This window comes from Canis lupus, chromosome 6 (assembly GCF_048164855.1).
Source record: "Canis lupus baileyi chromosome 6, mCanLup2.hap1, whole genome shotgun sequence".
Classification (NCBI taxonomy): Eukaryota; Metazoa; Chordata; class Mammalia; order Carnivora; family Canidae; genus Canis; species Canis lupus.
In genome coordinates this window covers 51,267,650-51,295,618 of record NC_132843.1, presented here as the reverse complement: position 1 = coordinate 51,295,618, position 27,969 = coordinate 51,267,650, and the positions used below count along the sequence as shown (strand labels likewise).

The 27,969-nt window shown below is 43.7% G+C and overlaps 1 protein-coding gene and 1 pseudogene across 3 annotated transcripts in view; both read right to left on the bottom strand.

Moving 5' to 3' along the window:
• Window positions 1–8,397: 8,397 nt before the first annotated feature.
• Window positions 8,398–27,969, bottom strand: part of TBX19 (T-box transcription factor 19) — a 49,377-nt gene continuing 29,805 nt past the window's right edge. For 2 of the 3 annotated variants that reach the window (XM_072830501.1, XM_072830500.1), the window contains exons 4-9: window positions 27,770–27,831; window positions 26,490–26,551; window positions 24,283–24,471; window positions 21,952–22,087; window positions 18,828–18,976; window positions 8,398–8,649 (exon numbers count right to left, since the gene is read on the bottom strand). In XM_072830501.1, the coding sequence (XP_072686602.1) occupies window positions 8,465–8,649; window positions 18,828–18,976; window positions 21,952–22,087; window positions 24,283–24,471; window positions 26,490–26,551; window positions 27,770–27,831 (783 nt within the window). In that variant the 3' untranslated portion in view covers window positions 8,398–8,464. Of the gene's footprint in view, window positions 8,650–17,647; window positions 18,977–21,951; window positions 22,088–24,282; window positions 24,472–26,489; window positions 26,552–27,769; window positions 27,832–27,969 lie in introns of those variants that run through there. The other variant, XM_072830499.1, reaches the window with a different exon arrangement.
• Window positions 27,165–27,316, bottom strand: LOC140636160 (U2 spliceosomal RNA; annotated as a pseudogene).

Genomic DNA, 27,969 nt, shown 5'->3' with positions numbered 1-27,969 from the left:
TTCTTATATTCCCCATAGAATATTGCCCATGCTATCACTGGACACATTTGCTGGATCCATGTCTTGGCTTCAGTCTTGAATTTGCCCACATAGATCCCAGCTGGGGGCAATCTTGCATCTGGAACACTGGAGTGCCATATATTAAATTGCCCCTTTGCTCCGTGCTAAGAGGCATCATCCTGGACCATGGAAGAGCCCCAGCCAAACGAGCAGCTGGCTCACCTCGCCCAATGCCTGGCAGCTGAGGAGAGCTGGGACCATCCCAAAGCCCCATGCAGGGGAAGCTGAAGCAGCTGCCCAATGACATGAAGCTCATTGGCAGATAGCAAATCTGGAGCAAGCTTCTGGTTCTCCAGCTGAGGGTTCTCATACCAAGAAGTGCCTTTCCAGCTGGATCCATAGGCCCCAAGTTTTGAAACTTTCTATGTGCAGGGCATGCTGATGGGCCATTTGAAACACAAAGAGATGATCCCTATCTATAAAGAGATTACAGAGTAGTCAGGACGACAGGGTGTACTCATTGAAAGGTAAATAACAATCTAAGGTAATAAACAGACTAACTGCAAAAATGATCACAGATCACTCCATATAGATCACCTGACTGGGTTCTTGCTACAGTAAGTCCTTGAGGGATTGCTTGGTGATAGCACTGGCCCAAATCTTGTTCCCTTTCTAACTCCTTTACTCCTCCCAGTAGAAGCTCAAGTCCCTTCTCAGAGATCCCTTGAGGAGCCCAGTCTGTCCTTGGCCGAGGCTTTGCTCTTTGGAAAGCACTCCCATCTTCTCCAGAGATTAGAACGTATGACCAACATGATGGTTGATATTCAGGCTGAGATGTCCATCTAGTGGCTAGAGAAATAGGGATGACTCTTAACCCTCAGACACAGAATCAGCTCCTGCATGGATGAAGGCTTCCTGATCCGCCCCAGAAGTCATCACTGTGGCCTCCGTTCTCACCACGTTGGGCAGAGCTCCACGTTCACAGTGTGGCTGTCTCCGTCCACATGAACAGGAGCGGGGTTTCATCAGCTCAGTGTCACCAGCATCTGTGCCTGGCAGAGCCAGTGCCCAGTGAGCATTTAGTGCACGGTACTGCATTTAGTTGAAATCCGAGGTATTCAAGCAGATGTGCATTTGCAAACCATATGTATTTCACCTTCTTTTTAGTAGTTTGCATTTACTTTAGAATTCAGTACAGCTTACCTAAAGAGAGGTCTTCTTTTGATGACCAGTAGTACCAGATCCATTTGTTCAATCTTTCTCCCATTCAGATGCCCCATATTTGGCACAGATTCAATACTCAATAAGTCTTACTATTCTGGAGAACATCCTGCCTACAACCCCACAGCATGACAGGATGAAGGTCTAAGACTGTCCACATTAACATGACTTTACTATTACAGGATATTCTTTCCCAGGATAATGAAGTGGCAAATTACACTATTGTTTGCTTCAGTAACGTCCTAAAAATCCATGCAACTGAATAATGCATCACTCAAATAGTCCCTTTCTCAGGCAACTAAACAAACCATTTGCTTATTAAATTATTTATTCATCAAGATCTGCTTCAACGGGACACCTGGGTGGCTCAGCCGTTGAGTGTCTGCCTTCTATTCAGGGCATGATCCCAAGGTCCTGGGATTGAGTCCCACATTGGGCTCCCTATGAGGAGCCTGCTTCTCCCTCTGTCTATGTCTCTGCCTCTCTCTGTGTGTTTCTCATGAATAAATAAATAAAATCTTTAAAAAAAAAAAAAAAAAGACCTGCTTCAAAAGCCTCACGTCACTGTTTCTGCCAATCTTAAACTGTTATATCATGGGCTTTGTCCATTCCTGATCAAATATCATCATTGAAATGCCCACCTTAAATCAGACCCTCAAATCCTATAAACATTCATCCTTATCTTTTTTTTTTTCTAAGACTATTAAGACTCTGTCAAGGTGACATGTTATTCTTTTACTGCAACAAGTAATAAATTCAGCTTTGCTTTGTCAGCAGATTTTCCAAGTGGCCTTTTTGAGGGTTGGCACACCGTGTTTTATTCAACTAATACCTGTCCAAGGCCTAGCCCTGAAGCTGTTCTCCATTCGAGATCAAAAAGCCTCAGTCCTTTGCATGGTTCATGCCAATTAAGCTGCATCTGAAGGCCACAAGACAATGAACTGACAAATAAATAACATTCTTCCCAATAACACAGGGGATCTGTAATGGATTAGGGTTAAATTATCAAGATTGAACTGTTAGTAGATTCTTGTTGTTACAAGAAAGAGGTCCAGGTGTCTCTAGAAGAGCCCATTACAGTTATAACTCGGATACATCAAGATGATATAACTCTTGCCCATCCCAGAGTAGCCTGACAAGAAGAAAGCCACCCATCCCCACGGTAGGGTTTGAGTGCCTACAAGCAGAGGTATCACAAACCGCCTCTGAGCACCTGAATCACCACACTGTGAGCCCCATGCCTTTTCATTCCCAGGACTTTATTTTTTTTAAGATTTTATTTATTCATGAGAGACACAGAAAAAGAGGCGGAGACATAGGCAGAGGGAGAAACAGGCTCCCTGCAGGGAACCCCATGTAGGACACAATTCCCAAACCTTGGAATCAAGCCCTGAGCTGAAGGCAGATGCTCCACCACTGAGCCACCCAGGCATCCCTCCAGGACTTTATTTTTTAAGTAGAGTTACCATCGTGTCATCATTTTGGTCATTTCCTACGAAAAACTGCAATAGGAAGTAGTTGCCATACAGATTAGAGCAAAGCCCTTCCTTGGAACAGAGAAAATTTGATCCCAAAAACAAGAGATGAAGCCTCAGTTGCAAAATGCCAAGGCCTTGGATGGTCCTCATTCCTAAATTTCTTGATGTGGAGCACACTCACTGCAGTAGAATGGGTACAAAAATGACCCAAATTTGTCACTCCTCTCTGTATCCACACCCCTTGTGAAGCAAAATGGCTTCTTCCATCTGGGAAGCCACATGGGAAGATCACATGAGTGACAGCTACAGTCTTGTATAAAACCACTGAGATTCAGAGTTTTACCTGCTGCAGCATCCAGGTCCTTAACAAAGACACAGACCTACATATGCAGGAAGGAAAATTAGATACATTTAAAATTAACCAGTTTGTTTTTTTTAAAATCAGTAATAGGGATCATACAAACAATGTGGGATAAGAAGCTAATGAGGGAAACATCTAAACATCTGTTTGGTCATCAGAGAAAATTCCAGGATGGATTTAGTGCTGAACATTTAAAGTTAGAGTTTTAATAGGAAAGGTTGAAAGGAGACTGTCTCACATAAAGAGAACAGTAAAAGCCAAAATAAGATGTGGACAGGATAATAGTAGATGGGCTGGAGCATAAATTCTATGCAAAAGAATAATGGGAGATTAGACCAGAATTGTATGGCAAGCTCGATTTTGGAATATTTTAAACAGCAGGCTATGGAATGTGACCTCTATAATTACATCAGCTACTGTGGGTCCTTGAAGATTTCTGAGCAGAGGGGTGACACAATCCAGAGAGAAAACAGTGCTGCCAGCATTATAGGGTGCCAGGAAGGTGCAGAGTGGGATCAGTGGCCACAGCCCAGGAATATGGTGACAAGTATCTGAACGACAGCAGCGTTTCCAGACAATCCTTCATGGATCTGTCACATCTAATTCATGAGATAATGTGTAAATGTGCTGTAAATTCCAAAGCTTGGTATAAATATCCCTCATTATTCTTGTTACTATTCACATTATTAAATGTAAAAAAAGGTGACAGGGTTCCAATAAGCCAATGTTTGCTGCTTAATCAAGCAACCTACAAAATAGTTGGATTGTGGGAAGGGGGCAAAAGATGAAACTGTGACTGGAGTGAGATTGGGAGACTAATTTGTAAAACTCTCCCAGGCTCCCCATTAGCATAGAGAATTCTGGGTCATCCCCATGAGAACACATGGAGAACATTTGCTGAGGGGTTGAAAAGATGCACAGAAGAGATATTCTTGGAATTGTTGAAAAGCTTCTGCCATAAACAATAGTAAGTATACTATTAGTGATCATAAAATTTTATTTTATTTTATTTTATTTTATTTTTAAGTAGGCTCCATGCTGGGCTTAAATTCATGATCCTAAAATCAAGACCTGAGCCGAGATCGAGTCAGATGCTTAACCTTCTGAGCCACTGAGTCACCCCATAAAATTTTATTTTAAATACACTTTCTCCATGGCCTATTTCTCCTAACTTCATTTATCCCCTACTCTTCATCAATTAGATCCACAAATTGCATCAGAAAAAAACTGATCCAAAGCTTTGCTGACATGGTAACATATAGTGCTCAGCCAGGACTGAGGGGAACAGCTATAAGCCTCCAAACCTAGCACACTTTTGGAGGCCACAGGCTTTTTAAAGTATTCTCAATGTCCATAAGGGATACACTGTAGGATGGAGGTATGGAATTTGTATTTTCTTTTAAATGTGCATAGAGCAGGAATGGAAGAGTCACCCCACAGGGGCATGGAACCAGGGAGATGCTCATCTACCCTGCTATGTTTTAAGTGCATTGTACTGAAATATTTATGCTTGCTGCTTAGCAAATATACAGAATTATATAAATGCTAAACTCATAACATTATTAATTTATTGGATATCTACAGGCCTTTATCTCCAGGAACGTCAGGGAATCTTTAAACAACGAATAACTTAAAAAAATATCAAAATAAAATAATGAAGTGAGCAGGAATGAATGGATACTTAAAGAACAAAAACAAGAGGTCAAAATAGAAAAGAGTTCATTTCCATTCAAAAACACTCTGAGCCCACAAACGGGTGTTTATGTTCATTGTTAGAAATACAAAGATTGGGGATCCCTGGGTGGCTCAGCAGTTTAGCGCCTGCCTTTGGCCCAGGGCGCAATCCTGGAGTCCCAGGATCGGGTCCTGCATGGGGCTCCCAGCATGGAGCCTGCTTCTCCCTCTGCCTGTGTCTCTGCCTCTCTCTCTCTCTCTCTGTGTGTCTCTCTCTGTCTCTATCATGGATAAATAAATAAAATCTTAAAAAAAAGAAATACAGCTGCCGTTCTGGGGGAGCTTCATCCAGTGTGGGAGAGATGCCTTAAAAAATTAAAAGGCAACATTGTCCATAACAGGGGAACTTGGGAGAGTCCCAACTGGTACAAGAAGAATTACATGGAACACTATCCATCTTTGGGATCTGAGTGGGAGAAAATTTCTCCCTTCATAGTTGAAAACTTTGAACTGAGACATTGGATTTAGGGTTGGTTAGTCTTAAACCTTGGACCTGAGACTCTAGACTTAGCATTGGTTTAACATTTGGGAACAAGCAAACCCCAAGTTGCAAAAGTAGTATTAAAATAAAAACTGGACTACTGTGGCAGATGTGTTTTTCAACAATGAACATTTCCTATGTCACATTCTCTTCTCCCAGTATGGCTCTGGCATGCCTACTATCAAAAGTTAGAGTCCACATTCCCTCCCCCTTAAATCTGGATTGGTTGGGACTAGGACAAAAATGATGCTGTGACTTCCAAGGCCAGGCCATAAAAGGCAAGATGGTATTTTTTTAAAACAGACTATTTTTTTTTTGAGAGAGAGTGCTCATGCATGCATGAGGGAGTAGGAGTAGCATCAGAGGGAGAGAGAATCCCAAGCAGGCCCCATCACCAGTGTAGAGCCCATGACAGGGCTCAATTTCATGACTCTGAGATCATGATTTGAGCTGAAATTCAGTTGGATGCTTAACCAACTGAGCCATCCAGGCACCCCTAAATAGCCTTATTTATTAGAGTAGTTCTAATTCACAGAAACATTGAGAGGGGGGATCCCTGGGTGGCGCAGCGGTTTGGCGCCTGCCTTTGGCCCAGGGCGCGATCCTGGAGACCCGGGATCGAATCCCACGTTGGGCTCCCGGTGCATGGAGCCTGCTTCTCCCTCTGCCTGTGTCTCTGCCTCTCTCTCTCTGTGAGACTATCATAAATAAATAAAAAAAAAATTTTTAAAAAAAAAAGAAACATTGAGAGGAAGCTACAGAGATGTCCCATATCCCTACGCCTTCACACATGCATAGCCTTCCCATTATAATTGTCTCCCAACAGAGTTGTTACGATTGATGAAACTACACTGACACCATCAAAAGGAACCCCTACTCCACAGTTCACATTAGGGTTCACACTTGGTGGTGTACATTCCATGGGTTGGACAAATGGATGACACATATCCATTGTTACAGTGTCCATACAGATCCTATCTGCCCTAAATATACTATAAAGATACTATTCACCATCCTAGAAATCCACTATGCTCCCCTTGTTCATCCTCTCTCCCCCTCAGTCCCTGGCACCCACTGCTGTTTTTACTGTAACCACGACTCTTTTAACCAGCTTCTTCCTGGTTCTCTTCAGGATGTTCGTTCATGTTCAGCCACTGTGCCTTGAGCCCAAGCAGTTACTTGCAAAGGCCATATGTAGGCATTCCAGCCAACAATTCCAGCTGAGGTCCCAGCCTACAGCCAGAGCACCTACCAGACCCATGATTCACAAGCCTTCAGATGATTCAGCACCCAGCCTTTGGTTCTTTTCAGCTGAGATTCCAGATATTGTGGAGCAGAGACCAGCCATCCTTGCTCTGTCCATTTTGAATTCCTATCCCACAGAAGCCATATGCATTATGAATGGTGGTCGTTTCATGCCACTAGGCTTGAGGTGGTTAGTTATACACAAGTAGTAACCAGAACAGCTGGGGATGAGCCAGATGTAGAGAATAGAAGCAAATGTAAACCTTTTTGATTTTTTTTTTTCATTTATGATAGGCACACAGTGTGAGAGAGAGAGAGGCAGAGACATAGGCAGAGGGAGAAGCAGGCTCCATGCACCGGGAGCCCGATGTGGGATTCGATCCCGGGTCTCCAGGATCGCGCCCTGGGCCAAAGGCAGGCGCGAAACCGCTGCGCCACCCAGGGATCCCTGTAAACCTTTTTGAAAAAAACACTCTCACAACTCAAACCAATCAAAGTACAAATACATAAGAAGTCTATCATAAACACAAGGCAGTGACTCAATAAGCTGGAGAATTAGTCTCCAAGAAACCAAGATCAGGAAGACCACAAAAGTATCGTTGAAGTGATTTAAAATTATTAAAAATAACAAGCTATTGTAAAAATTAGAAATAGATTTTGCTGCTGCTAATAACACAGAACCAACAACAACTGACTTAAGATAGAAGGTTATTTTTTTTCTAATGTAGACAAAGCTCTGAAGAAAGAGGTCTGGGGCTGATATGAGGGTTTCAAAGAGGTTGGTGAACTCAGAATCTTTTCATCTTGTTCTTCCATCATTCTCAAATCGTGGCTTTCCACTTCATGGATCAAGATAACTGTCAAGGTCCAGTTACTACATCTGCATTCTAGCCAACAAGAGAAGGGTTGAGAAGATCTCACCTTCTCCCTTTAAGAACACTTCCCAGAAGTTACACATGAAAGTTTGCTTAGAGCCTGTATTGGGTCAGTAGTGTCCCTGAAAAATTCCTGTCCACCTGGAACCTCAGAATGTGACTTTATTTGGAAAAAGATCTTTGCAGATGTAATTAGATAAGATGAGATGATATTCATTGGGGTGGGCTCAACTCCAGTGTCTGGTGTCCTTATAAGAAGAGGAAAGAGAGACACAGACAGATACACACACAGGAAGAACACCATGTGATGACAGGGGCAGACATCAGAGTGAGGCACCTACAAGCCCAAGGAACACCAGTAATTGCTGTCAACCGCTACAAGGTAGGATCAGGCAAGGAAGGATCCTCCCCAGAAACTTCTGGGAGAGCATGGCTCTACCAAAACCTTGCTTTCAGACTTCCAGCCTCCAAAACTGTGAGAGAATAAATTTCTATTGTTGGAAGCCACCTTGTGTGTGATGCTTTGTTACAGCAGCCCTAGGCTCCCACCTCAATTCTAGGCTGCCAGAAATGGCATAATATTTATATTAACTAACTGCCTATACTTTTTAAGCTATATACTTTGATCACCTCTTCATACAATCATTTTTTCTATAGAGAAATGCGAACAATAACTCACATAACTAACTGATCAAAATGGTGTGGCGGGTTTGTTTTTTGTTTGACAGAGAGTTGGTACTAATATTTTAGAGTAGTTTCTTTCCTCTTTACAACTAGCTATTGTTAATTTCATGGAAATTTCTAGAATTGTCAAATTTTGGAAAACTCGTGTCAAGTCTCTTTTAACATCTGAGCCTTTACACATATACCCGCTATTTGTATATTTGTATTACTGCTACAGGTTTGTGCCTTACCAACACAGAAACTCTAATACATTCCATTTTATATAACTTTTGTCAAAAAAGAAAGAGTATGGTGCACTTATGATTATTTTTTATGCTTTATTGAGTATATTCCTGGCAGGAGAGAATTTCCATTTCGATTAGGTGTCAATGATCACCAAGTCCTTCTACTTATAGATCCGTACACAGGATGATTGGATAAAATTTCCACATAGCGGCTTCTGAGTCCCTATGTTTTGATCTTGTTTCTCCTCCATTAGCCAGGTGCCATAGGACATGTTTGTATCACAGTACAGTCTCTGGCCCTGCATTTTCATGTCACGAGCAGTAAGAGTCTGGCTGGATACCATGTCTATTACAGGGGGCCAGCAAAAACATAGAAATAACTGAGAACCTCATACACATATTTCACTAAATCCAAACTAAATGTGTTTCCAGCTCAGTTTCCCTTTAGTCAGATTCCAGAAATACCAAATACTGCTCAACACAAAGAGAGGTGTTACAGGAGTGGGTGAAAAGAAAAAATGGCCTTAACCAAATGGCATAAAAATATCTTACTTTTGTAAATTTTACGAAAACATACAATCGTATGAACATATCACTATGCTCCCTCCTGGGGCATTGGAAGAGGCTTATATAAACAAGGGGTCCTAAGGCTAAGTGTCATTAGCTATACAGTAGACCCAACTCTACCAACAAGTACCTAACAAGGCTAAATGACTTCCTGCCTCCAAAAACTGAGGCGATTTGGCACATGAGTATTGACTTAAGACTGACTCAGGACTTCTGCTCCACCTTGAACTTGACCCATCTTAGTTGACAAAATTTTCTAAGCACTTACTATTTACAAAGCATTAATCCAAGATAGTATTTCTCAAGCTTAAATAGTAGAATCCTTTTGAAGAAAATAAACCTAGCATTAAGCTGTTTCTATATTGTACTTTTATATTCTACTAAGTATAAAACGAGGTATAGTTTTCTTACTGTCATGGATCTTATTAAACTATAAGACTAAAAGGAATTGGGCATCTGCATGGCTTAGCAGTTGAATGTCTGCCTTTGGTTCAGGCAGTGATCCTAGGGTCCTGGGATTGAGTCCTTCTTTGGGCTCCCCGTAGCGAGCCTGCTTCTCCCTCTGCATATGTTTTTGCCTCTCTCTCTCAGTCTCAGGAATGAATAAATAAAATCTTAAAAAAAAAAAAAAAGACTAAAAGGAATCAAATACAAATAATGACAAACCCATAAAATTCCAACTGACATTAATTTGACAGGTGATAATGTTTAGCTAAAGTTAAATTGACTAAAAAGATATAAGTTCTATTTAGCTCTAATAAACTAAACAAAAACAAACATTGGCAGCAAAATTATGGCATGTCTCAGTTTTAAGGTGGTCATTCTTATGATCTACATTATGTTTATATTTTATCACCAAAATAAAAGGAAAATTTTAATAATCTTAAAGAATATACAAATCCTCAAGGATACCTTCATGGATCCTAATTTTGAGACCATTGATTTAAGCCTTTCCTAATTAGACCCACATTTCTGATTAATGCTTATGCAAAAGAGAGAGAGAGAGAAGAAGAAAGAAGAAAGAAAGAAAGAAAGAAAGAAAGAAAGAAAGAAAGAAAGAAAGAAAGAAAGAAAGAAAGAAAGAAAGAAAGAAAGAAAGAAAGAAAGAAAAGAAAGAAAGAAAGAAAGAAAGAAAGAAAGAAAGAAAGAAAGAAAGACCCTAAGAAAATAAAAATGGATGCCATTCACTTCAGTGGGGAACTATCTAGCATGTGACTTCTTGTTATAAACATTTTATTTTATGGAGTCCAAATTTTCTGACAACAGCATTATCTCTATATGACTACCTACTTTGATTTGCAGAAATCTCTTAGAACTGGAAGTACAGAAAGAGCAGACCCTTGCTCAAATAGACTTTGTACAAAAACAAACAGATAGAACTGAAGAGCTAATGAAAAAAAAACCTGTAAGGAAAGATAAACTACTCATAAGAATTACAGACACAAGAAATTAAACAGCTTTTCATATTTGAGAGAGCCCAAATGGCCACCATGCTATGCAATAATATTCAACCTCAAAAACATGAAAACCAAGACAACCAGATAAAATTGTATGCCATTCAAATTGAATCATACTAACAGCTCAGTAATAAAGGATGTTGGCAGAGTTGGAATTTTATATATTACTACTGGATTGTAAATTGATACAACCAATCTAGAGGATAATTTAATAATAAACAAAGTTGAGCTGCACATACTCCAAATTGAGGAACCACACTTGGGAGTTCGTCCTATAGACACTCTCATACATGTGTACAAGAGACATACACAAGGATGTTCAATGCAGCACTGTTTATAACAGAAAGCAAGTAGAGATTAACTGTCCTAGGTACCAGAGTGACAAATAGAGTAAGATTTGTTCATAAAATTGAAAACTATGTGATAAATGATGATAGAACTATTGAAATGAATTCACTGTATCTAGGTTTATAAATATGAATATAATTTTAAATCATTTGTTGTTAAATATACGGCAGATGAGGTAGAGGTTAATATTATTTACCTGTAATTGAAGATACATCAAACAATTGTTTGCATTAGCTGTAGATTCATATATACTAGGAAATTTACCAGAACATGCATGGGAATGATACATATCAACTTTAAGATTATGGTTATTGTCAAAAATTGCGAAGGATCTAAAATTCTGCCCTCCTCACAAACTAATAATTTAGCCTTCCAGCATCAGGGATGCTGGCAAAAGACACAGGATTCCTGGGTCAGAGACAAAGGACTTCATCACTCAAGGCAGAGTAGGCTGCATGTACTCCATGTCTGTATCAGTTCCTTTTGCCTCCCAGCACCCACAAGGATGATGCTAAGGGGCCCAGGGGGATGCCGCCCACACAATGGGTTTTGATGATAGCTGAGGAACCTCAAACTTTTATAATTTTATTTATAGATAAACACATACATACATACATAATCTACTGGTTCTGTTTCACCAGGGGAAAGCTGACAATACAGAGGCCATCTTACTCTGGAAAATCTGCTGCTGTCAGACATTGTTTTCTAGGTGAGGAAAGTGAGGTTCAGTAAAGTGAGGTAAGTTGCTCAGTGCCAGGGACAGAGCTGAGAGGTAAATCCGGGCTTCTTCCTCTGCACCCATTGCTCCCAGGGCTCTTCCCTCCGTACTTTCTAGGCCAACATTCATCGGAGATGAAATTTTATTGGTCTTCAAGATCTTCACTACAGAGAATCATTACTTCTTATAGCATTAAACTTAAAAATCCTTGGGGAACCTGGCTGGCTTAGTTGGTAGAGTATGCAACTCTAGATCTTGGGGTTGTAGGTTCAATTATTCTGCACAGATGCAAACACCTACCTGTCAAATGCCAAAGCCCTACTGAGCTTCTGTAATAAAAATGGTCAATTCTATTGCCCCTAATCCAATTCCATGTACTTTGTGGACACATTGATTGACAATTTAAAAGTGGGTTTCCTGCTCATTTATTATTCTGTCCCTGGTCCTATCTGCCATCACCACCAACTGCAGAGGGAGGGGAAAAAATGGCCCTCGGTAAAAATGATTGCTACACATGCCTTCCATACCTGTTGGTTCTCTCCGCATTCTGTGCTCTCTTACGGTCTCCTGGCTGCCAAACATCAGCTAAGTTTCATGCAGTCATCAATAATCTCTTCACTTCAACTTGATATCCTTCCCTCAGGAACCCGCTTAATTACTAGCTAAATAATATGATAATTTCTATTGTCTGCAGTATTGTATGCAATAGAAAATTGACTTAGATATTTACCACAGATTATATTTACATAATAAAAGAGGTTTTTTGTCTCACTCAAAAGAAACACAAATTGGGGAAAAAACTGGCGTAGGTCAGGACATACTTAGGGGGTCCGTTTTCATTGACTTTCAAATCCTCTCACATACTGTGACCAACTCCATTCATGGGTGATGCTGAACCAATGTTTTCTCATCTGAAAAGACAATGGACTACAATAAATGCATTCTAAAGCCCTTGTTAAAAAAAACAATCCTACGACAATCAGAAGTGCGCAAGGGTTGAATTTACTATGCCACACTGCAATGTGGTTGTCATTCGGGGGGAGGAAGAGAGAAAGCATCTGTGAAAAGAAGGTACACTCACTCTGCTAGTGATCTCCAGAGAGAGGGTGGAAATCATAGAAGAAAAAAGGCCTACTTTCTTCTGGACATCAGTCTTGGTTTGGATATCAAAGAATTTACTTATCCTCTGAGGGTATTTCAACAACTGAATAAAAAGATAATCTTCCAGAATGAGGGGGGCTAGGTGGGAGCAAGACAGGGCACTACAGACACAGTATTCATACACAAGAGTCCCTCCCGTTGGATTCCGCTTATATGATGGTCAAGAATAGGTTAAACTTATACACATTGGTAGCTATCAAGAGTGTTTATCTTAGGAGTGAGCCTTCTGGGATGCTGGAAATGTTCTATATTTTGATCTTGTTGGAGGTTTTATAAGTAGATACATTTGTAAACATTCATCAAGCTGTACCCTTAAGATTTGTTTACTTACCAAATGTTACATCTCAATACAAATAAAAAAATTTTAAATAGACTCCAATAAATTGAAGGTGATTCAATTCTACAAAGTTTTCTAGATGCATGTAACCTGTTATAAACATTCATTTCCCTCTATAAGCACTAAGCCTTTAGGAAAAAAGACATTACAGCTTGGTTTGAGTATCGTTGTGGACTTGTGTCCACACCTGAGCCAGCCTCAGAGCCCAGTGCAGCAGAGGCTGTGGTGATTTGAAATATTCATCAGAAAACTAGAAGTTGCAAAATCTAACTGCCCCTCCTCACAGAACATTCTCCCTCCGTCGCCAACCGACATGGATCTGGGTTCGATTGTGCTGATGTGATCAGGGGTTTTCCTTGCAGCCCCTTCTGTACTCTGGTACTCTTGATCCAAGACCCTAACAGCAGCCTAAGAATCAAGACGTGTGTGGTATTATCAGGCAGACAAGCTGAGCAGTAGGACAATGAGCATACCCCAACCAGGACCCAGCCACAGCAAGGAGATAGTCTCCACAAGTCAATAAGAGAGAGGTTTGTCCAATTAGAGTGTGAGTTGTGCTTAGCATAGAATCCAGCCAGTGTGTTGGATTCTCCAATGGGAAAATCTTTACCTAAAGGTCTCTTTTCTTTTTTTTAAGATTTTATTTTTATTATTTATTCATGAGAGACAGACAGAGGCAGAGACACAGGCAGAGGGAGAAGCAGGCTCCATGCAGGGAGCCTGACATGGGACTTGATCCCGGGACTCCAGGATCATGCCCTGGGCCGAAGGCAGGTGCTAAACCGCTGAGCCACCCAGGGATCCCTAAAGGTCTCTTTTCAAGGCTAGACTAGTCATGTGTGCTAACAAAGCTTTCTACTTGCCACAGCTTTTAACCATTTGCCGTCATAGGTGTTTCCAATTCCATTTTGTTCACAATAAATGTCAAGTTTCAGCTCCATTTCTTCGATTCTGAAGGCATTTTTAGGGCATTTCCACAGGCCTACCACAGCCTATAACATAGTGAAACTTGGAATTAACGAGCCTCTGTGTGTTTGACCATGTTGGGCTGTGTGTCTCCCGGTAGTGAATGGGACACCAGTAGCGAGTGACAGAAACCCCCAAACCAACCAACTCAGTAGGATGGAATGTGAATATGGTGGCCCCCACTGAAAACCTATAGGGGTGGGAGGAGGGGTTCCCTCATGAGTGTGGGGAGGGGGGTGTGGGATTCTTGTGCCAGAAGTTTGGGGTGCTGGGTAGCCATAGATGTCTCAAATAAAGGCTAGAAAAGATCTACTATCTCCAGACCACAGAGGCTCTTCCCTTACACTTTTGTCGGCATCGTGTATCCCTGCCCAGACCTCTGTTCCGGGAGGCCCGTGCTTGCTCTGTGTACCACCTGGGCCAGGAGCCACCAAGGGGCTGGTGAGGTGGGAATGGGTAAAGAAAATAAAAGGGAAGGGTTGAAACAAGTGTCAGTGGAACACCCTAATTGCTGTTCTCCAACTTTGACATGCAGTTCATAAAAGAGAATTCATATTCTTCACAAATATGATATTTTAACTTGCTGATATTCATCCAAATTTATTCCAGTCTTGGGGGAAAGTGGCAAATACCTACTAGGCTTCAAATATCTTTTATTGAGGTTTTTTTTCAGTATTTGTGAATACTTTTTTGTTTCCATCTTTATGAACACCGCCCATGTCATTGGTGATGATAAAAAGATGTTGATGGTGGTTTTCTTTTTACATATTCATAGGCACACTTTATATATTAAGGAAAATGCCTACCATAGTAGGAAATGCAAATACTTTCCCAGTTGTTAATGGGCGCTTTATATTTTAACTTTTTATTGGCCTTCAATATATAGAAAAAAGTTTACAAATCTTAGCGTTCAGGTAAGTTTTCACAAAATGAACATACATGTAAAACCATATATGTAGCTTAAGAAATATAACTGTAGAGGAATCTCAAGAGGATTCCTTTTTATTCGCCTTCCTGTCTCTCCTCAGTTTCCAAAGATAACCATTATTCTGTTTTCTAGTATTGTTGAATAGTATAAAAGCTTCAAATTTTTATGGAATTTAAATCAAACAATATGTAATGTTTGTATCTTGTCTCTTATTTTTGTAATATTATATTTACCATATTGTTTATAATACTATGCTTTTAAATTTCCTCCATGCTAGATGCCTGGGTTGGCTCAGTGGTTGAGCACCCACCTTTGGCTCAGGTCATGATCCCGGGATCCTGGGTTTGAGTCCCACATCAGGCTGTCCACAGGGAGTCTGCTTCTCCCACTGCCTATGTCTCTGCCTTTCTCTGTGTCTCATGAATAAATAAAATCCTTTTTTAAAATTAAAAAAAATAAATTTCCTCCATGTTATTTTGTGTAGCAATTGATCAATCATTATTACTATATAATATTCCCTTATTTAAATTATATCATGTTTATCCATTTTCCCTTTTTTAATTTAAATTCAATTAATTAACCTTAACAACATCTTTTTTCACTCTCGTCCTATTCCCTCCTTCTTCCCAGTCCTAGGAGGTGCCCCCTGAGTGGCAGGAAGCACTTGGAAGCACCTGGCCTAGGTATGGTGGGCTTAGGGGTTTGGTGACAAGGCTGGCTCACCAGAGAGGGAGAGCTGGAAGCCACACATACCAAACAAAGGCCCCACAAGGGGGACACCTTCACAGAGTGGGCGTTGGGGTGAGTTATTACCTGGCTAAAAGAATTGTTTAACTCTTGATTCCAGTGTTATTTTTTTAAGATTTATTTATTTATTTATTTATTTATTTATTTATTTATTTATCTATTTATTTGAGAGAGAGAGAATGCAGGGAAGGAGTAGAGGGAAAGGGAGGATCTCCAGCAGACTCCCCCCTGAGTGCAGAACCCAAAGCAGGGCTCAACACAGGCCTCAATCTCACAACTCTGAGATCATGACCTGAGCTGAAACCAAGAGTTGGATGCTTAACCCTCTGAGCCACCCGGTGCTCCTATACTAGTGGGATTTAAGTTTCTCTTAAATTCAACGTAACAGGACTAAACCTCTGAAGTGGCATCACTGTTGTTTTATAATGAGCTGGGTATGGAGGATGCCTGAGCAAAGAAGTGGTATCAAAGGCTCCAAAGAGCCCAAAAAAAAAAAAAAAAAGGCTCCAAAGTTGGTCTAGTACATCTGAGACTCTGCCGTTCATTAAAATGACTTGAGCCACCAAGGTTTGTTCTCCCAATCAGAAATTAGCCCCAGACCACCTGGAGAAAACACCAGAAAGCATGTAGCTTTGGCTGCAGGGCTAACATGTTGCAAAGAGACCTTTTACACAGAACCAGCTATCATGTCATGTGTATAAAAATCATCACTGAGCATCTTAGAAGATGGAGGCGATATAATCACTCCAAACTCAGCTAATGCTTACGTTGTCATTCTGCAGAGGACCCAGTCACTTGAGCAAGATGAATGAAAAAAGAAGGTTACCAGCTTCTTTTTTGCTCTCTGACCTGGGCCCATTTCTCATCTGCTCCAGACTGGGGGGAGGGGTGTAGAAAGGGCAAGATTAGAGACAGGTTCATGGACCTAATGGTATTTACCGAGCCTCGGGTCCCTAACTATTGGCTTTGGTGACCTCTGCTAGGCCTTCTATCAGAATGAGAAATAGCCACTTTTTAAGACTCACCAAAAGAGCATCTTGCAGATATGCTGATATATTAATATCTTAATGGCCTCTTTGCTGTCACAGGGGAACTAGAGAACCCAAAGCCCTCCTGCCTCAGGGACGTGCTGAACAGGCAGCTCCTCAAAGTGCAGCCGTGTTGGTACATTGTGCCTCGGTCACTCACAAGCCAGTTAGGGACCTGGAGCACTGCGCGGGCAACCCTGAGAGCATAAGGTGGCTTCCTGGGACACCACATGGCTGGAGGGGCGCTCTTTCCAGAGATCTGAGTCCAAAAATGTAATGGCACAGGAATATCAGACAGTGGTAGGCATAGCATGTTAAGGACCCTTCCCTGTAGAAAGAGCCAAGGACTCATTAGTGTCCTGTCTGCACATGGGGTGCACTTGTGTGGGCTCAGCAGATGGAACAGTAGTGGGAGCAGCTGAGCCACTGCCAGGGTCTGAGCAGAACCTTCTTCCATACCCCAAGTGACCGTTCAGTCAGTGCAGGGTGATAACAGTTGTGCATCATGCAGGTCTGGAAGCTTCATTCCCATAGTTTTCAGCATGTCCAGCAGTGGTAGAGAAGGTAAAAGGCAAGCCCAAGAAACAGTGACTTTGCTCACTGGCTACATTACTGCTGTAGCAACAACCTTGGCTGGGAAAGAGGTTGAAACTCTTATCTGAAATGAGGTTCCTGCAATATTTATCACTCTCCTTCTCTATTCTAGGCAGGGAGGTTCCAAACTTGGCTCTGTAACTGCTACCTGGAGCACGTGTTTGACATGCAGATCCCTGGACTCCAGCCCTACAGACTCTGATCCGGTAGGCGTGGAGTGTGCCCAGGAATCTGTGTTTCTAACGGCTGCTCTTGGGGATCCTGGCACAGGGGATCCAAGGACCAATATTTGGAAGTAACCGCTCTAGCCCACACTGTCTCCATGTCATCAATCATTGCAAACCTGCTGTGCCTCAGACAGGGAACCTGGGATAACACCCAGCATGTTCTGGGTTCCCAACCCTGATGTACTACCCTGCCTCGGATGCGAGTCTCCAAGCTCTGCCTCCCAGTGAGCTCCACAGCTGTCCTTTCAGCAGACATGCACTGCACACCGATTGCACTCAGTTTATTGGGCACCTACTATAGACAAGGCACAGTACCAGGTGCTGCGAGGTACGAAGACAAGAAGGCTAGTCCTCGCCCCCCAAGGGGCTCACAGTCTAGGGGGAGAGAGACACACTCACAGGTAACAAAAACACAAGGCAGAGTGGGGTGAGCTCAATAACAGGCAAAACCCATGGGAGGGCTGGGAGCCGGACAAGGTAAACGAGGCTAGGCACATCCGGCATCTGATACAGGCAGTGGCACATTGGCCAGTCCCCGGGGGATGGGCAGGATTCCCACAGGTGGGACTGAACAGAGTATATTTCAGGCATGGGGGGCATAGAGGTGGGAAAGTACACCGAATGTTTTGCCAATGGGGGTAGAATGTCTGCCTTCACTGAAACACAGGTTGCCAATGGGATGATGAAGGGAGCTGGAGCTGGGAATGTGGTCTGCGGCTAGATGGCAGGGGGGTGTCCTTATAGTCAGGAGGTATGACTTCGTTCTGTGGGCAATGGTGTGCCATGGAAGGTCTCCGAGTAAGGGAAGGACATGATCTAATTTCCTCAATTACAGGCTCGTTGCTGTAATACATGATTAGCTCTGTTTTTGTTAACTTCACTCTGGGGACTTACACCCTCTCTTGGTCTCAGAGCAGCAGCCCTGTGGCCACAGATACTTTCCAGGGCTGCACAAGCCTAGGAAGCCTTCATCTAGGTAAACTCAGAGCTCACTTAACAGCTTTGCACCACCTCCACAGAACAGGAAGTGGGGCCTTCTAGAATCATTTGAAAGTAAGGGGCAGGGCCAGGGAAGGATGTCCATGAACTTTGGTTACCTAAGCATGTCACAGATGAGCTGCAGAGAAAATGGGAGTGCAAAAAGAAACCAGGGCACATCACCAAACTAAACCATCTGCCATAATCCACCCCACCCTCCAGCTCACTGGGTGGGGAGCCCTGCAGTCTAACTCACTAGAATCAGTACATGGGGTTTCTAAATGCTCTACACAGAGAAGGTTCTCCACTGACCCCTGCCCTAGGATCCTGCCTAACTATCCAGTGAGGAGGGAGAATGGTGCCCTCCCCCACCCGGGCCACCCCAGCCCGAGAAGGGATGTGAGGCCACCGCTGTCCAAGTAGACACAGCGATGCTGGTCAGCGAGGGCTCCCCCAGAACCTCCACACCTGCTGAAGTGGGTGCCTGGGCAGAGAGGGGCGAAGTCACCGCTGGGCCACCCAGAAGAAATGCTCCCGGGGAGCTGGCGTGCACGTCTGGGCCTGGCCCGGCAGGGCCCCCGCCACTGTTGCTGATGGTCCACAGGCACGGGTAGGGGCTGCAGAGAGAGACACAGAATGCTTGATGACGCTGCCAGAAAGACCTGCATGCTGCTCTGCACAAACGCAGTGCGAGGGGCCCAGGCCTAGGAAGAGGGCGCCTAGCCACAGCTTTGTTTCTAGCTCTGACACAGAAGGGCCCTGTTTTTGTGGAGAAGCCAAGGGAAGTAGTGAAATGTAGTGGGATAAGCGTACAATAGCTGTCCTGACCTGAATTTCCATGCTTGGCCCTGCCCCTAGCAAGTTTGATTTGGAACACAGCATCTCATTTCTGGAGGCCTGCCCTGCAGCCTGCGTGGAAGAGCAGGAGAGCAAAAGGAGGGAATCTGGACAGCAAGCCTGCAAGGGAGACCCCTCACTGGCAAGAGAGCTGACATAGCAGAGCAACCAGGACACACAGGTGTCAGAAAAGTTGGGTTCGCATCCCAGCTCCCCTGCCTACTGCCTCCATGACCTTTGTCCAATCACACCTCTGAGTCCCAGCTTCCATCTTCAAGACAGAGCAATGATTATGTGCACATTACAGATACTATTATGACAATCGAATAAGAAGATGTGAGCACAGGAGAGCACACGGCACTCACCAAAGGGTGGTTGTTATAAGCAACTCTTCCATTCCTGGTCTCCACCCAATAGCTCTGGTGCCTGGCAGAAAGGCTGGGGGAGCTAGACCACCTCCTTGGACTTCTTTCATTCTAAAGCCAGTGCAAACCTGGCTGCACATTGGCATCACCTAACAGGTTGCAAAATACTGAGGCCTGGGTGTTACCACCAGAGATCCTGATTCAACCAATCTGGCATGCAGCCCAGGTATCAGGATCTTTACAAGCTTTCCAGTGGATTGTAAGGGGTAGCAATTTTTGCACCTGAACAGAGACAAAAATGCCTGCCGTTGGAACAGGCACGATAAACGCCAATGCTCTAAGCCTTCAGCCATCCCCATGTCCTGACATTTTAGATTCTCTGCATCACCAGATACTACACTGCGTGAGACTAGGCTCATTATGTAATGATGGTACCGGGCACATTTCGCTATTCTCTAGCAAAATCTTTATGGAGTCAGTAGTGGGTTAAACACACTACTGGAGGGAACCAGAGGTAGCAATGCCACGCTGGCGTCTGTGCTGCAGTCTGGAGACTACGGACCTCACTGGGCCATAGGAAACCTGCAGAAGCCCAGGCTTGGGGTGTTTGCTGGTTGCTTGTTTGGGTTTTAGCCAGCTCAGCTTGCTGAGATTTGGGGCCTGATCTCCAGAAGAGACGCTTCTATAACATTGCTCAGGGCAGGGCCCCTTCCTGATGCTTCACGGGCCAGTGGGAAAACCATGCAGTTACTTTACTGTGTGACCTTCAGGACATGTCTAATGCTTCTGAGCTTTCATCTGTCCAACAGTAAAATAGGAATTTTAATGCCAGCCTGCGGATGTCTTTGAATACCATAAATGACTTCCATAGAGTATCTAGGACAGAATCTGCCACACGATCATTTAATAGGTTCAAGGACTCACTTTCTCACTTCCTGCCACAACCCAAATCTGTGCTTTTCCCTTAGATAATCCACTCGAGCACTGTCCAACAGATAGAAAACATGAGCCACAACCACAAGGCTAAATTTTCTAGTAGCCATATATTAAAAAAAAAAAAAAGAAAAGAAAGAAAAAGAAAAAAATAAACTTATTGTTAATCATATTTTATCCAAAAAAATGTTCAAAATATTGTCATTTAAACATGCATTTGAAGTTAAAAAAAAAGTTGGAAAAAAAAAAGGTTGAGATTCTTATTCTTTGATCCTACTAAGTCTTCAAGCTCGCATGTGTGCCACACCACCCACCTCCACTGGGACCCGCTGCATTGCAAGGGCTTCAGTGGCCACAGGCGGCCGGTGGCAGCTGCACGGGGCAGCACAGCACTAGACGCTCACCGCCACGGCAGCATCAGTGTCAAAACCACCAAGGTCACAGCCAACAGCAACACCAGCAACACACAAGAGCTCGTTCAAATGCAGAATCTCAAGCTCCAATCCAGCCCTGTTCATCAGATTGTGCATTTTAACCTTCCAGGTGATTCTAACACACACTGAAGCGTGAACAGCCTTGCCATAGTCCAAAACACTATGTTCTCCTAACGTTCTCTTGACCAGCAAATCACAAGACCCACCTTTTCACTTTGAATCCTATTTTGGACCTTCTCAAAATTCTGCCTACCTGTGTTGAATGTAACAGCTGATATTTATGTAGACATTACTGCTCACCAAGCATTTTAATGCATTTTCTCCTTTTGGGTTCACCATAACCTACAGAGTCACCCCTATTATATCCATTTTAGCGATAAGAAAGGCGGAGCTCAGTGAGGCCAAGAAAACCACCTGAAGGTACGAAGTCAATAAGAGGCAAAACCCAGACTAAAGCCCACGCCCATCAAGCTCCAAGGTCCCTTCCTGTCCTCCCTTCTACACCCATTTCCAGAAGCCAGAATGAAACGCTGGTCTCTGGTGTGCAAGTTATGCCACAGGCCCTACCTGCCACACTCTGCTCTATTACCTGGGTTGTAGGCCAGGCACCCACAGCCCATCCCCCTGATAGAACAGGTGGCTTATGAGAACACGGACCATCGTCAGTGTCTATTTACACATTTTGCCTTCAATTCTACTGTCAGGGTCTATCTGCTACCACCACAGTTTACAATATTTCTGACTGGTTCAAGACAAATGATTCCAGGCCATGATGTCTTTTCCCTTTGAAAACAGAATACCAAAACCACAAAACAAAGAGCATACAAGTGAGCAGGTGCTTTTCTCTCCCTTCTCCTTGAGATAGAAAAGTCCTTCCTGTTGTTAGCTTCACTTCCTAGTGGCTTAGGAGTCAGGACAATGGCTTAAAGCAAGCCACTCTAAGAAAAAAGAACGAATTGAGTCTCCAGTGCTCATGTAAACCCCCAAGACCACCAATGAGGAAGTTGCTGGAGTTGGTCTTACCTAGGCCCTGGATTGATTGGCCCGCTGGTGTGGGGTACAGACAGGATGCTGGTGTGGGGTGTGGAGGACAAGGAAGTCCAGCTGTCAGGTCCAGAGAAAACTTGCAGGTTATTGCTGGAGCTTTCTATCAAATTCACTTTGGGGAAATAACAACAGTTCAGTTGATGAAGCTCAGAGAACATATAAAGATGACCAATGATATTATTTTAGGACAAAATATAGCCATGGTTGGTGCTACAGAGGCCAGTTAGCAGAAAAGAAGCAGGCTCAGATATACCATGTCAACCATATGCCACACACTGTTCATATTTTAATCTTCACAGCAATGAGCCATCCTCTCTGCTTTATAGATGAAACTCAGAGACCTGGAGGATGCCTTTTGTGATGCAGATCTGTCTGATTCACTCTATCACATTCACTCCCCTTTAAGAAAGGACCCATGTTAATATCCCCTCAGCACAAGCCGAAAGACCCACCAGTGCCCCAGAGGAAATTTCTGAGGACCAGCGCCTTACTCTTCTCAGCAACCCCAAGTACATTTAAACATCTCAAGAACAGTGTCTTCTATGTCTTTGAATCTCCATTTGCATCATTAGTGCATACATAAGAGAAAGGAAGTGGGGGAGAAAGAGGAGAGCAAGGAAGAAGATTCTGGTGTATACACCTGGCTGGCCAAGTCATTCCTCCTCAGGATGTGGCATTTGCAGCCTCTTGAGCCTCAGCTCTGCCTCTTCTACCTCTCCTGCTACCCTTGGTTCCAAATCCACCCCCCCAGACTCCCCAGGCCCTCCCCCCCTCATGCCTGTGCTCACACTACTCTTCCTTGGAATGGCCTTTGCCTCTCCTGGGTCCCTTGCCATCCTCCTTCCCTCCTACCCACGCCCACCTCTGTCTGCTTCCACTCATCCTGCAAATCTCAACTTCAACATTGATCCCTCTAGGCCACTCTAGTTGTTCTTTTTCCTTCGTTCCCACAGCACCTTGGCTTGTGTGTTTCACAGAATGTTTCTCAAACTTTAGTGTGCATGAGAATCACCTAGGGATCTTGTTAAAATGTAGACTCTTTCAGAAGGAGAACCCGAGAGTCTACATTTCTAACAAGTTCCCAGGTGATGCTACAACAGGTCTGAGGACCACATGAGAGCTCTCACTACACCGTGTTATAATTCATTATTTTTATATTCGTGTAGCCCTGAGCTTCTTCAGGGAAGAAACTGTACCTTTGTCCTCCTCCTATCCCCACCATCTAGAAGAGGGCCTGGTGCATAGCAGGTGCTCAGAAGCTGTGACCAGGAAAGAACCAGGACACAGAATGAGAATGCTGCCCACTTTGTGATATCATCAAGCTGCATTTTATTCCTTCCTTCCTGAAAGCAGATTTCAAGGTTGCTAGGAGTTGGATGTAAAGGGACACACAGCCAGGCAGCTGGTGACCAGGAAAGCCCTCTGTAGGTAGAGCTCAGGGTGGCCCTAAGGGTGGAATCTTAACACTCTCCTCCATCTCCCATGCCATGAATCATTTCTTTCTTTCATTTACTGATAATCTCCCCACATGAGAATAGAATCTCTGCAGGGTAAGGTATTTTTCTAATTTGTTCATGGACAGAACCCAGCACACAGATAGCCCTCAATAAATACCTGTCACATGAATAATTGAATGGGAAATCAGCCCTTGGCTTGCCTTCTCCCTTCCTCCCTACAAATCTAACAAGCAGGCAAGGTCTGGGCTTTCCCAAGCCCAAGGGAGGCTACACAGCAGTCAGTGAGGTAGAAGCACACAACCACCAGCATCAGCTTAGATAAGCAGACTGTAAAAGTTATTATCAGAGCCAGTTTGCCTGTCTCCAACTGAACCAAACAAAAGTCTGGTTGTAGAGTCACCCAGCTTCCCAGAGATCTTCCTAAAAGCTCTCTAATACTGGGCCCAGTATCCCCTGGATGGAGCCATGTAATACAAGTGTAGAAAACAGCCAGGTGAAAGCAGTGAGCTGGGTATCCTGGAGCCCCCACAACTTGGCTTTTGGACACACATCCTGAAATGCAGAGTACACTGGTGCCCTGGGAGGGGGCCCTTCACACCCATTAGAAACCAGGAGACTGTCTTATGAAATAATTATAAAACACCAATAATGTCATAATTACATAATCAACTACTAGTGTATATAAAATAAAACATCAAAATAATAATATACAATACTATTACATATATGAGATGAAAGGGATACCAGCTTCAGATACTTCTTTTTACTACTTGCTGTTGACCATTTCTCTGCACCACCACCCCCGCCCCTCACCCCTACACCCAAGGGTTTAATTAGCAAAATCACACACCTGAGGGAGAATGGTTTCTATGCATGTAGGCCGAAGGGTAGGGAGCCTGCCGGTGCCCTCGGAGGCCAGGATAGGGCTCGCAGCCGTGGTGGGTGTGGGGAGCAGACAGAGGCAAGGGGGTAGCATACTGGTAATTGGCATTTCCTGCTGCGCACACTCCATCCGGATTGGAAAAGATCCAGCCTCCCACTGGAATAGACAAGAGGAAGACACAGAGCCTGAACTTCCACACCAGAAGTCAGGTTTCCAGCCACTTTACACATGGTGACCCTGTGTGAACGACACGGAATGTCGGCCCAGGTAGAGACGGAGACCACCCCCACCGTCACTCCCCCTCCACGTTAGCAGACAGGCTGGCCTCTTTGGAGAAGGACGGCAGTTCCTATCAAAGTTTGGAAAGCCTCTTGAGGAACCCTGGAACAGAGCTATACAAAAAACCATTTGAATGAATAAGTGACAGAAATGCAAAAGTTAAGTTGCTTCTGACTTAACTTGAGTCAAATTAAAAGTTGGTCTGAGAAGGGGACGTTAGATGTATGGGTGATCGCCAGCTACTAGGGAATGTTTAATGTGGTTACACAGGAGGGAAGGTCGCTTTCTGCCCGGTGGGAAAGTGTCTCTAGCTCCCACTCCAAGCAAGAGGAGGCACGATGGCTCCCCTCGTCACCCCACAGAGGATTCTGAAAGCAACAAGTAGGGGAGCTGGCTGGCACACCCAAGCAGGAATCTTGCAGAACATTTTGGAAGGCTATAAAACATTTCATAGAAATTTGTTTTGGGGGATGCCTGGGTGGCTCAGTTGGGTGCCTGCCTTCGGTTTAGGTCACGATCTGGGATCTGGGATCGAGTCCCACATCGGGATCCCTGCGAGGAGCCTGCTTCTCCCTCTGCCTAGGTCTCTGCCTCTCTCTCAGTCTGTGTCTCTCATGAATAAATAAGTAAATATTTTTTAAAAAAGAAATTTGTTAAAAAAAAAAAAAAAGAAAGAAATTTGTTTTTGAATGAAAAAGGAAAGAAAGAAGAAAAGGAATCCAAATTGGAAAGAAAGAAAATGTTCTCAATGCAGGTGTCCAGTGGGCAAAGCCAGGCAGGGGGTCACCCCGAACCAGGCTCCTGCCCACTTGGTTTGCCACAAATAATAGACACCCCTCCCCCCCCCCCCCCCCCCCCGCAAGAAGTTCGCTGAGAAGACTGTAACACGTGAGCTTAAAAATGATGCAGTTCTGGGATCCCTAGGTGGCTCAGCGGTTTAGTGCCTGCCTTCGCCCCAGGGCATGATCCTGGAGTCCCAGGATCAAGTCCCACATCGGGCTCCCTGCATGGAGCCTGCTTCTCCCTCTGCCTGTGTCTCTGCCCCTCTTCCTCTCTCTCTCTCTCTCTCTCATAAATAAATAAAAAAAATGTTTGGGCTGTTACTATTATAATACAGGTCACTTTAAAAGGTGTTTTTCTGAGAGCTGCTCACTTTCTGGGCTGCTGTAGCTCTGCACTGGAACACGTGCAAATGCTTAGGGGAAGAGGTGTGAGAAGAGAAGCCCAGAGCTGGACGATGGCAGAGAACACCTGAGAGAACCACAATTCTCATTAAAGTTTCTACAACACCCGGGTTAACATTCTGCTCTGACATCACTGGCCTGGGTTTCTGCTGCAGCTTTAGGGGACTTCCTCCCTCATAGAGTCTCCCCTGCCATCCAGACATGGGGAGGCCAGCACCCTGTTGGGGACACCCAGCACCCACAGAGTCCCCAGCAGCATACCTGTGGCTGTCCAGGCAGCCTCCCAGACTCCTCGCCACATGTAAGGCCACAGCCTGCCTGAAGCATCGTGCTGCCAACCAACTCAAAAATAAGTGAACACTAAGAACAGGGCAATCCAGGCCAGACCAACAAGAGTGGAGAGTGGAGATACTCCCAGAATGCACCTGAGACAGTCAGCCTCTGGGACATGAAAACTCGAGTATGAGAGATCCATCACTCCCGTTCCTATCTCCCACCTGAGATCCGGTCCAGCCCCTCAGGAACACCGGTTTTTTCTGGGAATTCTGGAAAGGGCACACACTTGTCTCGAGTGGAAGAAATAACCTGTTGAGTCTTGAGAGAAGCTTTGGAAAGGGCCATGAGCATTCACAACAGGTGGAGTCTAAGTAGGGTGGAAGATGGCTCCCAGTGTCCCCCAGGTGTGGCCCACCCAGTGTTCACCCAACTCACAGTGAGAATAGGCCACATGCTGGCTCTCAGAGACAGCTTCCGGAATGTCTTTTAGGTGATTCCTGAAAGAGAAGGAAAAGGGCACCATCGCTGTCCAGCATATTACCCAAGTCCAGCCAAAAGTCTACCCCAAATTCTCTTTGGAAAGCAACACATTTCTTAGAATAAGAAAATCAAACACCTCTTATCTCAAATCTCTCCCCTCTTCTTCATCCAGGGTACTTTATCTAATAATCTAATCAATCCCTCTTTGAATTGCAATTTGATGTGACTCTAATTTGCCGTATTTATAGCTATTCCTATTTAGTTTGATCTCAGTGGCTTGCACTTAGTGCTCCGGCCTGACAAAATTCAAGCAATAACAACAGCTAGGACTTGCATAGGACCTAGGGCACAAGCACACCTGTGATATGCTAGATCCATCAATAATCCCACAAGGAAAATATTGCTATCCCCACTTGGCAGATTTGAAAAGTGGATCTCAGAGAGGTAAAGTGACTTATATAAGATCAAATAGCCAGGAAATGGCCAAGACAGGAGTTCAAGTCAGGACGACCTACTCAAAGTCTTATTCATCTCACACATCAGATTTTCTTTAGCCCTTTAGTTATCCAAAATTAAATTAAATCAAATATTAACAGGACAAAGCCCTTTAATAGAAGTCAATAAGGACCATTATTCTTTTATTTTTTTTCTAGAATGGAAAGGAAAAACACAAAGATATGGAGCCACTAAAGTGATAGCATTACCATCCACCATCCCAGAAGTCTCTGAAATGATAAGAACAGATATGACACTTGATCTTAGCCAAAAGGCAGAGAAGTGATCCCCAGAAGTCTCTGTGTGGTCTTCTCTCAGACCTGACAGATATGAAGATCTGACCTTTATGAACTAGTCATATGAATCACTCACCTCTCCTGGATTACATGCGGTTAAAAAAATTATTGAAACCATGCAACTCAGAGATAATTGGAGGAAGGGCAGAGTGAATTATTAAAAATTTAAATTACTTATTTTTTAATATGCGCTTGTGTTACTTTCAATAATTGGTAGTAAAACAGAGTTGACCAAACATTTGCCAGTTAGAGGTTCTCCTAGAGCTCTGTTACAAGGGACAGATCATTAGAGTTTGTTGAATTTCATTGATTTTGTTGAATATGGAATTGAATGTTAACATACCTAATTCTATCAAAGGTAATGCAAGTTCCTTTCAAGATGAGCATAAATTTCACATTTGCAGAAGTCAGCTCAGAAGATTTTACTGACATTTCTCTACTCACCTTTCCTTGGCATCCAAGAAGGCTTTGGCAAAAGGGTTGTACTTGATTTTGAGAGCTGTTATCTTATGTTTACAAAGACAAGAAGCATTAGTGAAGGTAGAACATGGATGAACACCTTTGTCTTTGCCTGTGAATTTCTGTAAAATCAGTATAATTCCCCTCTCTCTTTTTCTCCCTCTCCATGTTTCTTTGCTTACTTC